Source organism: Medicago truncatula, chromosome 8, assembly GCF_003473485.1.
Source record: "Medicago truncatula cultivar Jemalong A17 chromosome 8, MtrunA17r5.0-ANR, whole genome shotgun sequence".
In the NCBI taxonomy this organism is placed as follows: domain Eukaryota; kingdom Viridiplantae; phylum Streptophyta; class Magnoliopsida; order Fabales; family Fabaceae; genus Medicago; species Medicago truncatula.
In genome coordinates this window covers 4,311,508-4,326,076 of record NC_053049.1, presented here as the reverse complement: position 1 = coordinate 4,326,076, position 14,569 = coordinate 4,311,508, and the positions used below count along the sequence as shown (strand labels likewise).

Sequence of the window (14,569 nt, the reverse complement as noted above, 5' to 3'; positions counted from 1 at the left end):
ATACAAATATGACTATATTCAAGTATCTGAAATACTCATGTTTCAAGATCTGCAACCTTGACAATATCAAAGTCATCGATTGAATATGCACTTTCTCAAAGTTAATCTTTCAACCCAAATCAAATAAACACCACAGTAACACGAGAAATAAAAAATACATTGCACAAAGACGGAAAATCAAAACAAATGGTGCCGTGTAAAGACAACGAAATCTAAAAAGAAAATGAAAGAAGATTGAAAATATGTGAAAATCACCTATTTAACTAAAAAGAAAGAAAAATCAATTCAGAGGAGGGGTGATTTTGGGTCAAAATTGTCACTATATCACCCTCTTCGGTAGACAAGAAGAAGAAATGTGGCGGCGACTATGGTTTTAATTTTGAAAATATTATAACTCCATAAATTAAATTTAAAGAATTAATGTAAAATCTCGAAAACCCTCAAAAATCCTCCTCCAATACAATTTTTGAATGAGGAGGATTTTGTATTATGAAGAAAAAAGAAGCCCCAAAGTCTTTTCCTCTCAATGTCATCTATTTCTTTCACTTGCTCCTTCATTTTTTTTTAAACCCCTCTCATCCCTTCCCCCCAACTCGTAAACAAAGCCATAATGTTTAAAACTTTCCCGTCCCTCCCCTCCCTCTAAAAACCTCAAACCAAACGGACTCTTAGACACCCTAGGCACCAACTACTTGTACCTGCCCGGTAAAATGGCACCTTTACTAATTCAACACCTTTATTTTGAAATAGGCCGTATAATGTGTACTTTAACTTGCGATCTTTAACTGCATTTAGAACTTGACACTCCCTAATTGTCTTTTTAATATTTTTTCTATGCCTCAAAATAATTGTCACTTTAGAATATCAATGTAACAATTATTATTTTTCCACTATTATACTTTTATTTATTGAATTTCATCTAACTTAACTAATTCACTAACTACAATTAATAATTGTATTTTAGTAAATGATAATAATTTTATCATTAAAATCAACACAAATAATCATTTTCTTAAAAATATACATAAACCTTAAACGACTATTATTTTGAGATGAAAAAAGTATTTTGAAAAGGAAATTCGTATTCCGATCCTCAAAATTGAAGGTTTGAATAATTTAGTCCCTTAAATTTAGGAAATAGTAAATTGGTTCCATAAATTAAAGAACACTAATTAATTTAGTCATTTATTGAACCTAGTTGGGTTGGTTTAATGGTGTGTTACTCCCCAAAATAAAGTGTATTTTACGTTAAAAGTCATATGAAAAACAGTAAATGCACCTAAATATTTTTCCAAGTAGAATCTAGTATATTTGATTGTTTTTTGTTTTGTTTTCTGAATTGTGATATAATATTACTTGTTTGTTCCTCAGTCTCTATAGTGACATTGATTTACACGTTCAAAGCTCTACGCCGGTTACTTTAACATCACTGAAGAAGCTGGTAATTAACACTTATTATGTGGAAGTGCCTTCCTTGAATTTACTTCTATGTGGCTGCCCAAACATTGAAATTCTTTATCTTTGCACTTCCTTCCATACCATATGGATAAAGTTTGCGTCCCACCTTCTTTGAAAAGGTTGACAATCATCATTGATAATGAAGTTGGGGCTTACCTTGAAATGAAAGCACCGGATCTTGAGTACCTTTACATCAACGGAATCACATCCGGCGAAGTTTTTAGCATGTACAACTTGCACAATGTGGTGGAAGCACATCTTAATGTTTTTCTCCAGCCGTTTTCTTCCGTCATCCCTTTGAACAACCTCCTTGGAAATCTCTCTGGGACTAAACATCTAGTGTTGGGTCGTTCAACAACCAAGGTTTAAGTTTTATTTTATATTTGCATCAAATGTTATCTCACTTATATAGAGATTAAGTTCAAACTAGTTACAAACTATTGATTAACTACTATCTCTGATGTCATATATATTGTTTTGTACTAATTACTATTTGATGTCATGTTCAAATAGTGGCTGCTTGGAGAGCCCCATGATCTAAATTTTCAAGAACTTTGCTATTTGTTTCGCCTAGAACTCACTCTTTGTCGGTGCAACATCAATTCTGTACTGAACTTGCTTCAAAAGTGTCCTATGCTTCAAGTTCTCATAATTCATAACGACAAGGTTTGTTTTGTCGATCGAAGCTTAATTTGGTCTACATAACTATGATGTGAAAATTACCATTTTTTATGAAATAAATTACAAAAATTATAAATTGCATCTTATATATGGCCTGGTACACAACTTAACATAGAACATGTTTTGTTGCCTACAGGAACAGTCATCTTTCCTACGATGGACTTCAACACCATGTGTTCCTAATTGTCTCGTATCACACCTAACTTTTATTCAATTTAAAGGATTTCGTGGATTTTCAGATGAGGTGTCATTTGCTGAGTATGTTTTACAAAAAGGACTTGTTTTAAAGACATTGATTATTGCTGATATTTCCGTGGACTTAAAGGAGAAGTACGACATTCTCAAAACAATATCTGATGTGCCAAGGGCCTCAGGAATGTGTCAACTTAAATTTGACTGAACTGTATGCATAAGGTGTGAACTCTCATCCTTAATCCATATTTCTGTCTTTGTTCTGCATCAAATCAAAGATGACTAACGTCGGGTTTAGTCTGAAGTATTAGATGCATATTATAATCATCACATTTAATCTATATTGTGGAGGGATTAGATAATACCATACCCTGAAAGTTTCTAAATTTTCTTTGTTCTAGTTATTTTCATGCAATTAGCAAGAGGTGCTAGATTTTTAACTATAACAATAAAGAAAATGACAACATTTACCTGATTACTCAAATTGAAAAGAAAAACTACAAGATTTCATGATGGCAATTATTGTAAATTAACTTGGGGACATTAGTGTTGAAGTTATTACTGATTGATATTATAATCATTGAAACTAAAGATTTGATTGGGACATTAGTGTTTAAGTTGATGGATCAAAAATTAATCTTGTCCATGAATCATGGAGTTTGATCTTCTGGACAATCTAAAATGAGAAGAAAATAGTCTTGTGCTATTTTCATTCTCAATTTGCCTCTTTAGTTTGTGTTATTCAACAATAACTAGACATTGCGTGAGTTACTGCCAATGTAGCTAACTATGAATGCTGAATCAGAAAATGTGGACATTTGATTTCTGTAGTTCCGAATGGATGTCAATATAGAGTAGGTATGTGGTGTAATTCATATATTATTATGAATAGAAATACGATTAAGCTGACTCATATTTATATAATTGTATATTGTATTTTTATTCTTGGTTTCAAAGTTAGATAGGTTTTGGTTATATATTGACAAAAACATGTTATGCTATCATCTTATGCAGGAAATCTCTCTATCTACGAAAAATGTTGGGAGACATAGCTATGCTTGGTATTTGAACTTTGTATTCATTGCAAGGCCTGTTTAAGAGACGAATGCTTAGGAAGGATTTGAAGGCCAAAGTTATCAAAATTTGTAATTTTATAATTATCGAAACTTCATCAGTTTCAATTGCAACAAAACAAAGATCTCTACTGTTTACTATTACTTAAAGTCTGTTGATACTTACAACAAGTCTTATTCAATTAGGTATTCGCAGTTGTCGATTTTGTTTGTTTCGTACCATGTACCTTGAATGCAAAGGCAGACCACATCAATTGGAATGAATATCCAAAACTGGTCCCCAAAATTATAGGTGCTATTTAGTTAGTTAGTCGTCAAATTAGAGAAATTCAAAATAGTTTCTAAAACTGAAAATTGCCGACCATTTTCTCTGGAACCAATTTGATTGCAAGTATTCACCTACAGAGACTATTTTTAAACGTTTGCTAATAAAGAGTGATATCCAAATTTCCACTTTCAAGGACTCTTACTTGGATTTTCTGGTATTCCAAAGACTAATTTGACAAGACACTACAATTTTAGATACCATTTCGCGGGATTACAATTTTAAACTCAATAACGTGTGGAATGTTCTTCTTCCAAAAAAGTGATGCATAACCATGTGTTATATACTTATATATAATTGAAACCCTTATGATCCGATACCCTAGAATTCTAGCCTATTTTGCTTAAAATTGATTGATCTATTACTTTAAAGTGATGCATAACCATGTGGAAGGTTTTTGTGGGCGGGAGAAAAGCTGTGAAAGAAAGTATCCCAATTTTTTTCTTCTGATACATTAATATTTAGTCTTTGAAATCTTAGTCTTTTAAATTTGCTACTTTGTTTCTTGCTCTTACACTCTGTTCTTCACTCCTTCTAAAACTGTGAGAAAGGTTTTTTGAACTTCATATTCTACTACTACATGATTTGTCCTCCCTTCTTCTTCCTTTACTACCCTCTTCAGTGGTGGAGCTAGAAAAAAAATTAGGTGTGACTATATCCACATTATGCCTTATGGAGGATCCGCTTCTGGGTTCATCAACCCAGTGAATTGTATGACTTGATAGACGATTAGTAGGAGTTTCTATTTCTGTGTCAAATGTGGATGTAGTGTCACTTGTACTCTTATTCATTATCACTATTCAATATAATTTGGCATTAAAGAAAAATATTCACATACTCGTTTTTCTAAAAAGAAAAACTCAAGGAATATGGTGCTATTATCAATGAATGTAAATCCGTATTTAGTCAGTATTATAAAAACTCTAGTGTTGAGTTTGTACGGAGACAAGCAAATGAGGTTGCCCATAAGTTAGCAAAGGTGGCCCTATTGTCAGCTAGTTTCCAGCTCCTAGTGGAGCCACTTGATTGTATTGAACACATTTTGACTAGTGAAATGATATAAGAACTCTTCTTTCAAAAAAAAAAAAAAAAACTCAAGGAATTTTCAGTTTAATTTTTAATCTATATTGTTGTGAATTCGATGAAAATCACACCAATAACAACTTGGTGTGTGGAGCAAGGGATAATCAAGCAACCAAAAACAAAGTGTATGGAACAATTAAATACAAGCCAAAAGTAGAAAACAACGGCGAGAAGAACACAAAGAAGAGAAGAACACAAAAGAATTTGTTGACCCAGTTCGGTCCAAATTGACCTAGTCTGGGGGAGAGAGCAGCCCTCTGATCCACTATATGATGAGTAATGTTACAAAAGATAAATCAATGGGTTACAAGAATAAGTCTCCCGCCTAATTCTATCCAAAGCTCCAATCTCTTCCCGTAACCAAGAGACTCAATCCTAATAGTGTTTCCCACGGTGAATCAACCCACAAACCCTAGTGTTTGTTTCGAAGCGACAAACTCTATACAAACCCTAGTTTTGTTGTTGCCTTTCTAAATCCTTGTTTCAGCCCCCTCTATCTCAAAGTTTGCTCTGATACAAGGTCTGTATTTATAGTAAAAGTATCGCTTAAAATTTGGAACAAATCTGCACTCAAAAATATGTTTCTATTTTTCGCTGCCAGCGCACCATCGTGCCACGATTTTTCCAGTGCCTTGCCTTAAAACTGAAACCTCCAATTGTGCCACGTTGCCCAGCAATTGTGCCACGATTCCTGCAGATCTTGATTTTAAGTTAACTCTCACATATATCGATGTAAAAACGGAGGTACTGGCCATGGATGGTAAGCAGTCTTGTGCTAAACTTAGGAGAATAATATTAGCTTGAGTTTGATCATGAACATTGAACAGTGTAGATTTTGAAGTTTCCTGGTGGTGGTTTGGAAAAGAGGGAGAAGAGTTGTAAAGAGTTGGTGGTTAGATCTAGTGTTGACAGAGTATGATAAGATTGTGTTCTTCATTTGACCAAATCGTTAAATTACATTGTCTCATGGTGGAAAACTTTTTTCCTTTCCCAGCTAAATGCGACTTGTTTTCAATAGACTAAAAGTCACTCTATGTATGATTATGATTTTTTTTTTCTTATTGTTACATGTCACTAAAACCATTTTCATGTGTAATGTGTTTTCTGGTGTCTGTCCCTAGAACTATTTTACATTTTCTTGCAAAATGTTGTTGTTGCGGCAAAAACTGTCGTCTTTTGTTCATTGTTGTCTCTATTTTCACATTTAAAATGTGTTGTATTTTGGCTAAAGTGCAATTTTTACTCCTTAAGCTTCAAAAATTTGCGATTTTGGCTCTCTATGAAAAAAATGACAGAAGTGACCCCCCATGTTTATGGAAATATGTTCTTTTAACCTCCATAACATAAGGGAAATATGATCTTTTGACCCCTTATCTTTTCAAAAAATTGCGATTATGACCCTTTTTTTTAACATGTGGCATCTTCTCAGCAATTTTGGGACGAAGGGGACCAAAATTGTTTTTTTTTTTTAATAGGGGGTCAAAATCGCAACTTTTTGAAACTTAGGGGTGGGGGAAGTGCACTGTAGCCTTGTATTTTCTGATTTGTCATGCCGAATTGAACTATTCTCTATTATTTTACTCGGTACTCATACCAAGTAAGATTGTTTTGTCAATCGTATATTGCTGCCGCATTAGTAATAGTTTTTGGGAGGGAGTTTTCTTTAATCAACTTTGTTCAAAACTTGTTTGTAGTAGTGTGTGTATTTGGTTTCTTTTTTCAATTAAGATAAGCATAGAGAAAAATGTAAGTGAAGAGGACCAAACATGACCATGACGGCATTTCAATAGCCATGTCTATGATACATTGAACTTAAGATGACTAATGCAAATGAAAGAAAACCCCAATTTTTGTATAGTAATTTCATGCATATTTGTGGTTGGACATAAAAAAACAAACCGTGTAAACGTTCAAGAGAGGTTAAGTGTATATTTGATGATAACTTAGGGGGGTTAAGTGTATATTTTTAAACAAGAGGGGATGTCTGTATCACACTACACCATTTATCCTTATAACAACATTTGAAAAATGTTGCCAGAACTATGAAAAGCGTCGCCTAAAAGTATAGGGGATGTTTTTAAGGCGTCTCCTATGCGAACGTCGCCTATAGTCTATGGAGACGTTTTTTCATGATCTTTGAGCACGCTTTTTCAAAATGTCGCCTAAACCCTAGGAATAGGGGACGATTTTCTCAAGGTATATGTGGCGACGATTTTCAAATGTTGCCATATCTGGCAACAATTACAAACGTCCCTAAAAGCAAAAACAATAAATACATTTGAAAATCGTAGCCATAGTTGATATGCAAAATCAGGACGTCCTTTTCAATAGCTGTACCAAATGAGAATTAAAAATGTAAATGTAATTAATACACAATTAATTTGTAAATATAATTTATAAAGTTGCGTTTAAACATCAATTTAAGTACACTAGTAAATAAAATGCCTAACAATACCTAATACTATATTTAATACTTTGAAGTATAAGCTTAACAAAAGAAAAAAAAAATACAGTGGTTTACAATTACAAGCTTAAAGGAAAAACATCATCCACTCATTTCATTGTCTTCATGGAATTATCATCATCTGCATCATTATCTTTGCCTCCTCTTTGAATTACTTTTGCAGTTTTGAATTTAGCCTAAAAATATAAATTAAAAATATAAGATTTTGTCTTCATTGCTACAAGTTTCTCACATTACAAGTTCCATTATCATGAATTTAGATGTCTTACTAATTTTAAAAAGGGTTCATTGCAGCATGCAGCATCTTAATTTGTGTTAGTCCTCTAAACCCTAACCTACATAAAACAATCCACATAAGCACCTTACTTCAGCACCAGTTCATGCAGCATTACATGTAAATTATGAGAGTGTTACCTTGAATTGCATGAACTTGAATCCTAATCAAACTTCCAAGTACACTGATTCACAAATAAAGAGCGGAATCTTAATTGCAATAATTCAAAAAGAATCGATCATATATGATTTAAGAAGTTTTGCTTTACTGATAAGTCAAAAACTGTACACAACGTTAAGCCATTAAATGCATGAAATATTCTTCAAATCAATCTGACTGCCACAAGTACATCAAAATGAAACCAAAATAAGCTGAAGCAAAACCAAAACAGAAGTAGGCAATCACATTTTTCTAGAAAGCTGAAACAAAATAAAAAAATAAAAATGAAAAACTATAATAAACATTAATGAAAGCCAACTGCACAAGGACAACTCCAAATGATAAACGAGAAAAATAAAACATAAACCATGGAATTCCAAAACCAAAACTCCCATGGTATACTTCACCTCTCCTTTCTCTTTTACCTTGCACTTCTCTATGAAAAGGTAGTAAAACAAAGAACAAAATAACATAAAGAATGAACACATCACTGCCGAAAAAGTCAAAAAACACATAACATGTATAAGGATGTGTTATAGTGAAATAAGTCCAAATCATAACTTAGAAACTAGAAGATCATATCAAACAAGTTAAGAATATCATATCAAACAAGTTAAAGAACATGTTTTGTAAAATATCTATATTAGAAAGTAACAAGAAAGCATTAATGAGCTATATTGGAAAGAATCACAGAAGCAACATGGGCAAGAGGTCAACCTTACTGCAAAGCTTTACTTCTTTAAGCTTAACAATCACTTTTTCAAGCTAATGAGTCTAATTTTAAAGATCATACTTCATGTCTACTGTAAGAGAACTAACATTTTTCCCTTTTTATATCATTGACACCATTTGTGTCTCAAAATGGACTCTTGAATTAGATATTTTTGTTAACCTACATATAAGCATAATTTTTATTAGCCTTTTTTTAACAATTAAAAGTCTCAGAGTTAAGACAAAAGTAACCATGCGCAAATTATTAACGTGCGGAGTAGAAGATAAAGTAAGCAAGTGTTTCTTTAGTCAATTAAGAACATATAACAAAGTCCCTAGAGATTTAAAACCCAAACAGTTAGGGAAATAGAAATTGGGATCAAAAGCTTGTATTTTGAATCCTTGGATTTACTATTATGATACCCCATGATCAATGGAGAAAATGACATACCAAGAGTTCTTCAGCTTCAGCCAAATGAAGATGAGATTCTAGTGCGGTTCCAAACAGTTCTTTGCTTTAACGCTCGTCTTAGCTCCATCTACGATTCCTTGGCAGTCCTTCATGTTCAGCAAAACACGCTGCAAAACTGAGGTTTTTAAAACCATACGTTCAAATTAAAAGTTTTTCGTATCGAAATTAATTCAAAGTATACACACATCATTAACCATACTCATCCAATTCCTTCAATTGTATTCATTACGAATACATGTAACTAAATAATGTTTTCCCTGCATATATATCAGATAAAATAGAATAAGGTTTGGTTAATTGACCAAGTCTTCTACAACTTGTTATTATTCTGCTTTGGCTGGTTAGGATTAGTCACGTGTATCACATACAACACACTCATTGTATTACTTTATTAATTGTTGGTTAATAACAGAACACTTTCCTCTTTGTTTCTAACAACATATCTAAGAGACTGAGAAGCTCCAACTAGATTATAAAAATGCTTAAATTGAAAATCAAATTCTAACAACAATGAAAATTTACTTCAAAAGATTCACCATCAGAGAACTGGTAACAAGATGTGTATAAATTTAAAAAATAACATTTCATACATGACCTGTTAGAACAAATGAACATATTTGAACATGCAACACTCATATTCTTAAATCTATCATGTATGTTTCATGAACCTTATTTCAGCAATTAGTTTCGAAGTCCCATAACCCCAAAATTAACATAGTTTGTGCATGAGGAGGGATGAGGGAATAAGGCAACCCAACAAAATCTGGAAACTTCAAGATATTAAACATTGAGAAGAACGAAGAAAATAGATGTCAACGAGGAGAAGGAAAGGACTCATCTTTATGGGAAGATTCATCAAACAACAACAATCACAACAATATGAATAAAAATAAACTAAATGGAAAATTGGTTCCAGAATACAGAAATTAATTGAAAATGAAGTGAAATCAATTTGAATTCATTGATTTTCAATTAGGTAAAATAAAATTCGAAAAATTGATGAAGATTCGAACCTGAGAAAAAACGAGTCTGAAACTAAAGCGGCGAAGTGAGTTGACGGTGCTAACGGCGGTGATTGTACGACGAAGAGAGTTCGAGAAGAAAGGGATCTAATACATCGTTTTAGTTCTGAAAGGGGGATCTTTTTGGGGGTTTTTTTTTTGTATAGTGTTTTTGGGGCTTTCCAACTTAAAAATATTGCCCCTATAAACAAAATATAAAAAGAAACTTAATTAGGATAAATTTTTTTTTTTTTTTTACGGAAGGATATATAATTATTTTATGATTCTTTTATGTATGTTTTTTTTTCTTTCTTAGAGGTTTCTTTTATGTTTTAGTGACTTTTTTTTATACGTATATCTTGGTGACTCTTCTTTTTGTGGTGATCGATTTTATTTAACTATCGTTTTGGTATTTTAAGGGTACGTGTTACTTTTTAAGTGTCATTTAACTGCAGATTTAACGTTTCTATTTAACTGTCATTTTATATCTTTAGAGTATAATTTGTCAGTCATATCCTTTGTCAATTACTCTTATTTTTTTTCAATAAAACTAATTAATGATATTTGAAAAACATAAGTTTATTTTTTTAAACGAAGATTGTTTCTTATTATCTTCAAATTTAAACTAAACTTTGTTACCTATAATAATGGTTTTAAGAATAATTAAAATTATATAAAAAAATTAAGGTGTAAAGTAAAAAAACAGAACTGAGAGATAGAAAAAAAAAAACCTCCATGGTTGTTCAAATGAAAGACAGAGTGAATAAAATGAAAAGTTGACATATTTATAGGGATCAAAAACATATTTAATCCTAGAAAAAAACTAACTTTAGTTTTCCAAATATATAGCATTAATTAGTTTTATTAAAAAGATGAGGGTAATTGACAAAGAGTATAATTGACAAATCATACCCTCAAAATACCAAAACGACAGTTAAATATGAACGTTAAATCCGCACTCAAACAACACTTAAATATGAACGGAGGGAGTAACAATAAAATATAATCTAAATTTTTCTTTTTTAATGACATCAACAACAATCTTTATTATAGAAAAAATCGTTTAAGGGTATATTTGGGTTAATGAAAAGTAAGTATATATATACTCGTCTAGTTTGTTACACTTTTTAAAGGATAAAGGAAAAATATTTGACATATATATATATATATATATATATATATATATATATATATATATATATATTCATATGTTGTTTGTTATACTTTTATTTTAATAGTTTATTAATTTGTCATATGTGTTATTTGTATTAAAAGTTGAGGGTAATTTTGGAAAGAGAAAAATCTAGCTCGAAAGAGAAAAAAATATGTTATTTTCTTTGTATATAGTGTAGATAATTTCCCGTTAAAAAAAAATAATATTACTACTACTATATTTTTTGATAGACTACTATAGTTACTATTATAATATTATTTAGATGGTAAAATATTATGTATGTTATTATTCAAAATAATGTGACGTTTGAGAATTGTACCCAAAGATAGTTGAGGGTACACTTACTGATTGTTGCCTAGTTACGCTTAAAAACGTCCCCTATTGAATTTTAGGGGACACTTTTATGATGTTGCGAAATTTTTAAAGGCAAAGGTCAGAAAGCGTCCCCTAAACTACTTTTAGGCAACGCTTTTCACATGTTGCTTAAAAAACTGTTGCCAAAGACAATAAATGATGTAGTGTCATTTAATGACCTCCTTGATTTCTATAAATGCTACTAACTCACAAGTTCAGGTTACTCTATAAATATCAACACACAATTTAGCATCTATAGATGCCTTGATGACAATATGGGTTGAGCATCTTCGGCCCAAATTTCTGCAAATTAAATAAATGTAGAAGATTTTACATAGACAAACAAAATAAATCATATTTGACTTCAACTTCGACATCATATGCACCGTCTAGAACCACTGGCAGTGTATTGTCCAGAAGTAAAAATATACTACATAATCCAAAGCATACCTGCTCCTGTGTCAATAATGCCCCCGTAGTACTCTTGCGGCCGCTGCACATGCCTGTTTATAAATCAAGATCAAATTCATTGTACAACAAAATTCCCAACACATCCAAAGTTCAAATAATTGAACCACTCAATAAGTGTACCTGTCCCAAACTTTTGTGCCCTCCTTAAGCTCCGGCATCTGCTTGTTCATAAAAAACTCGGTCATTAATTATTAGTAAGCAAGAGATATGATTTTCTATCCCTTCATAAAAAAATAATGATTTTCTATAATATGGGAGACAACAGACATACCTTATTAAACCAACTAGCTGACTGTTCAAAACCTTCCCATACCGTCTTGCACTTCTTAAAGTCCGTATTGATATCCAACCTCAAGATCGTAACAATTTTGTACTCCTCATGACTAAAGGAACCAGAAGTTACGAATTCCCGAGCCTGTATTACAGTTTCAGTTTCAGAAAAGATACATGATAGAACACACAAAATCAACATGGTAATTTTGTATATCAACAAAACGATAAAGATGAGCGCAGAGGCTCTACAACGCTGGAATAACAAAATGAAAGAGATAAACCAGGGTCCAAGACTCCTAAACAGAGCACTCTACTCCTAACCAGAGAGAAACTCTCCCAGCCAATTCTAACAATATCTCGGAATGCCTTCTCCACTACCATATCTTTTATAACCGTACTCATATGAGATTGGTGCACAAGTCACTAACTAATTTATTCTCTTCCCAGGCCCCACCTTCCTTCTCCTCATGCACTCTTTCCAGAAAGTGGGTCTATGCAGACAAGTCCAGAAAGTGAACCTGATAAGCGTAAGCCACCCATCATCAAGGTTTACACCCAAAGGCAGCGAGTGAACCACCAGCAACAGGGCACTCAACACCCAAGGGGTGCAGGTCACCCAACAGTCACAACCCACCCCAAGAGGTGCAGGGTTAAGAGATGCGACTTAAAGAGGCGTGACCCTTGGTGTAGAGACACATCCAGTGGGGCCAAGAGGGGCAACCCAGGAAGGTACAGCTGGTGGAGAAAGGACGCAACCCTTAAAGCCAAACAATATCAGTTCTGTCAGCGGTTACCAATAGGAATAGTCACAACCATTATGATTAATTGTATCTATTAAGAAGGGGTGTTAATTGTAGTATAAAAAGAAGTAAACCAAAATAGAAAAAGTTTGGAATTAGGAAGAATCTGAATTGTGGAGAGACAGTCTCTCGAAAACCTGTGGTGTATTATATCCCAAATTATCTATATTATCTATATAAATAATATATATACATTTTGTTCCTTTATTTTTAATTCCTTTTGTTATGATCGTTATCAGGACCTATGCAGATTTGTCCTAATGCTTGGAGGACCATAGGCTCAAGTGTCCTATCACATTGTAGTGGATGAGGGTGAAATATATCAATGTAACCTCAGTTACCTTCATAAATCTTTTAGAAGCCCTTGCATCTTCCCCAGCAGCAAGCAATGCATTCCCTTCTCTTTTCTTCTCAGGAGCAGCTTCTATTTTCTCTTGATTGTTCATGTCCTGAAAATCCTTTTCCTAAAGCAAAAATTGAACCAACGTATAAATGCAAAGAGAAAGTATTTTGATAGACGGAAGTCAGAAAACAGAAAGAGGATAAAATAAACATCGAAAAAATTTGAAAAAAGGTTCATTGGAAAGTGTAACCTTTAATTATGCTAACCAATTGAAAGAAAGAAAAAAAGGAAGAAAAAAAAAAACTTAAACTACAAGAGCCCTCAAAACACGGTCAAGTATTTAGCTCTTTACTGTGCCAAGAAAAATAGCTTTGTAAATTAACCAAACTAGGAGGATGGCAAAAACAACAATCTTATTTACGTCTAAGAATTTCAATTTAGGTTAGACAATCTTTTTAATAATCAACATTGAATCAAATTATTTATTTACCTTCACAAATGATACTAGCTTGACCCTATACATCAAGGGCGAATTAGGAGGAACCATTGCCAGTTCCTGCTGAGACTCTCATGAACCAAAAGCACGAATCAGAACCCATGCACTAAATTCATTAAAGAAACAATGGAAGTTGTGGCGTGGCTTGTTTGGTGCTTTTGTGAGTCTTCTCACGTTGTAGTATCTATACTGTATATAAAAAAATTACCTCTTTCAACATTTTTGAATTGGATTTTTCTTTTCAAAAATATATTCAATTTTCAATACAAACAACATATGTAATAAATAGATAAAAATAAATTTAAATATTAAAACAAATATAACAAACACGATATGAATATTTTTTTTTTTACCTTTATCATTTAAAAAGTGTAACAACCTAGATGAATATATTTATACTTACTTTTTCATCATTCCAATTATACCCTTAAACAAATTTTTCTATAATAAAATTGTTGTTGTGTCATTAAAAAAAAAAAATTAGATTACATTTTTCTTGTTATATTGTATTATTGTTGGTATCGTTGAAATAAATAATCATGATTAGTTTGATTTTCTATAGCTTGAAAGCAACAAATATTTATATTTTTTTAGTTTTAATCAAAATCAAAATTTCATAAAGAAAACATCGTTCATAATTTTCAAACGTTAATTAAATGATCGAGTGTCCGTCTTTTCGCCAGTTATAATATAATTTTTATAAAACATACAAATATTTATCAATGATATATCAAAAACACATGACTCATCGTTAACATTAATGAA

The 14,569-nt window shown here is 32.1% G+C and overlaps 2 protein-coding genes and 1 long non-coding RNA gene across 4 annotated transcripts; 1 reads left to right on the top strand and 2 right to left on the bottom strand.

Annotated features, from left to right (window-relative positions):
* The first annotated feature begins 1,395 nt into the window (after window positions 1-1,395).
* On the top strand, window positions 1,396-2,539 carry LOC120577357 (F-box/FBD/LRR-repeat protein At4g26340-like). The gene is made up of 3 exons (XM_039828593.1): window positions 1,396-1,821; window positions 1,972-2,124; window positions 2,276-2,539. The coding sequence occupies exons 1-3, from the start codon at window positions 1,543-1,545 to the stop codon at window positions 2,537-2,539; spliced, it is 696 nt and encodes a 231-aa protein (XP_039684527.1). The 5' UTR covers window positions 1,396-1,542.
* A 4,649-nt stretch (window positions 2,540-7,188) lies between these two features.
* Window positions 7,189-10,058, bottom strand: LOC112417112 (uncharacterized). Of its 2 annotated transcripts, none has more exons than XR_003007635.2 (5): window positions 9,906-10,058; window positions 8,872-8,999; window positions 7,691-7,734; window positions 7,546-7,611; window positions 7,189-7,452 (listed from the first exon to the last, which is right to left on the bottom strand). It is a non-coding gene; the product is annotated as an uncharacterized lncRNA (long non-coding RNA). The 2 variants fall into 2 exon arrangements; XR_003007634.2 differs by having other exon boundaries at window positions 8,872-9,007; window positions 9,906-10,057.
* Window positions 10,059-11,674: 1,616 nt separating this feature from the next.
* Window positions 11,675-13,928, bottom strand: LOC11429445 (70 kDa peptidyl-prolyl isomerase). The gene is made up of 6 exons (XM_039828747.1): window positions 13,799-13,928; window positions 13,307-13,429; window positions 12,164-12,307; window positions 12,013-12,050; window positions 11,872-11,924; window positions 11,675-11,724 (listed from the first exon to the last, which is right to left on the bottom strand). Exons 1-6 carry the CDS (start codon window positions 13,853-13,855, stop codon window positions 11,675-11,677), a joined length of 465 nt encoding a protein of 154 aa, XP_039684681.1. The 5' UTR covers window positions 13,856-13,928.
* Between the last annotated feature and the right edge of the window lie 641 nt (window positions 13,929-14,569).

Bases quoted from the DNA above. Each gene is read 5' to 3' on its own strand.
- LOC11429445 (XM_039828747.1), bottom strand. From the start codon at position 13,855: ATGGTTCCTCCTAATTCGCCCTTGATGTATAGGGTCAAGCTAGTATCA. The intron at 12,308-13,306 runs GTAACTGAGGTT...ACTGTAATACAG, and splicing joins CTTCTAAAAGATTTATGAAG to GCTCGGGAATTCGTAACTTC. The intron at 11,925-12,012 runs GTACACTTATTG...ATTTATAAACAG, and splicing joins GGCACAAAAGTTTGGGACAG to GCATGTGCAGCGGCCGCAAG.
- LOC120577357 (XM_039828593.1), top strand. From the start codon at position 1,543: ATGGATAAAGTTTGCGTCCCACCTTCTTTGAAAAGGTTGACAATCATC. The intron at 1,822-1,971 runs GTTTAAGTTTTA...ATGTTCAAATAG, and splicing joins TGGGTCGTTCAACAACCAAG to TGGCTGCTTGGAGAGCCCCA. The intron at 2,125-2,275 runs GTTTGTTTTGTC...TGTTGCCTACAG, and splicing joins TCATAATTCATAACGACAAG to GAACAGTCATCTTTCCTACG.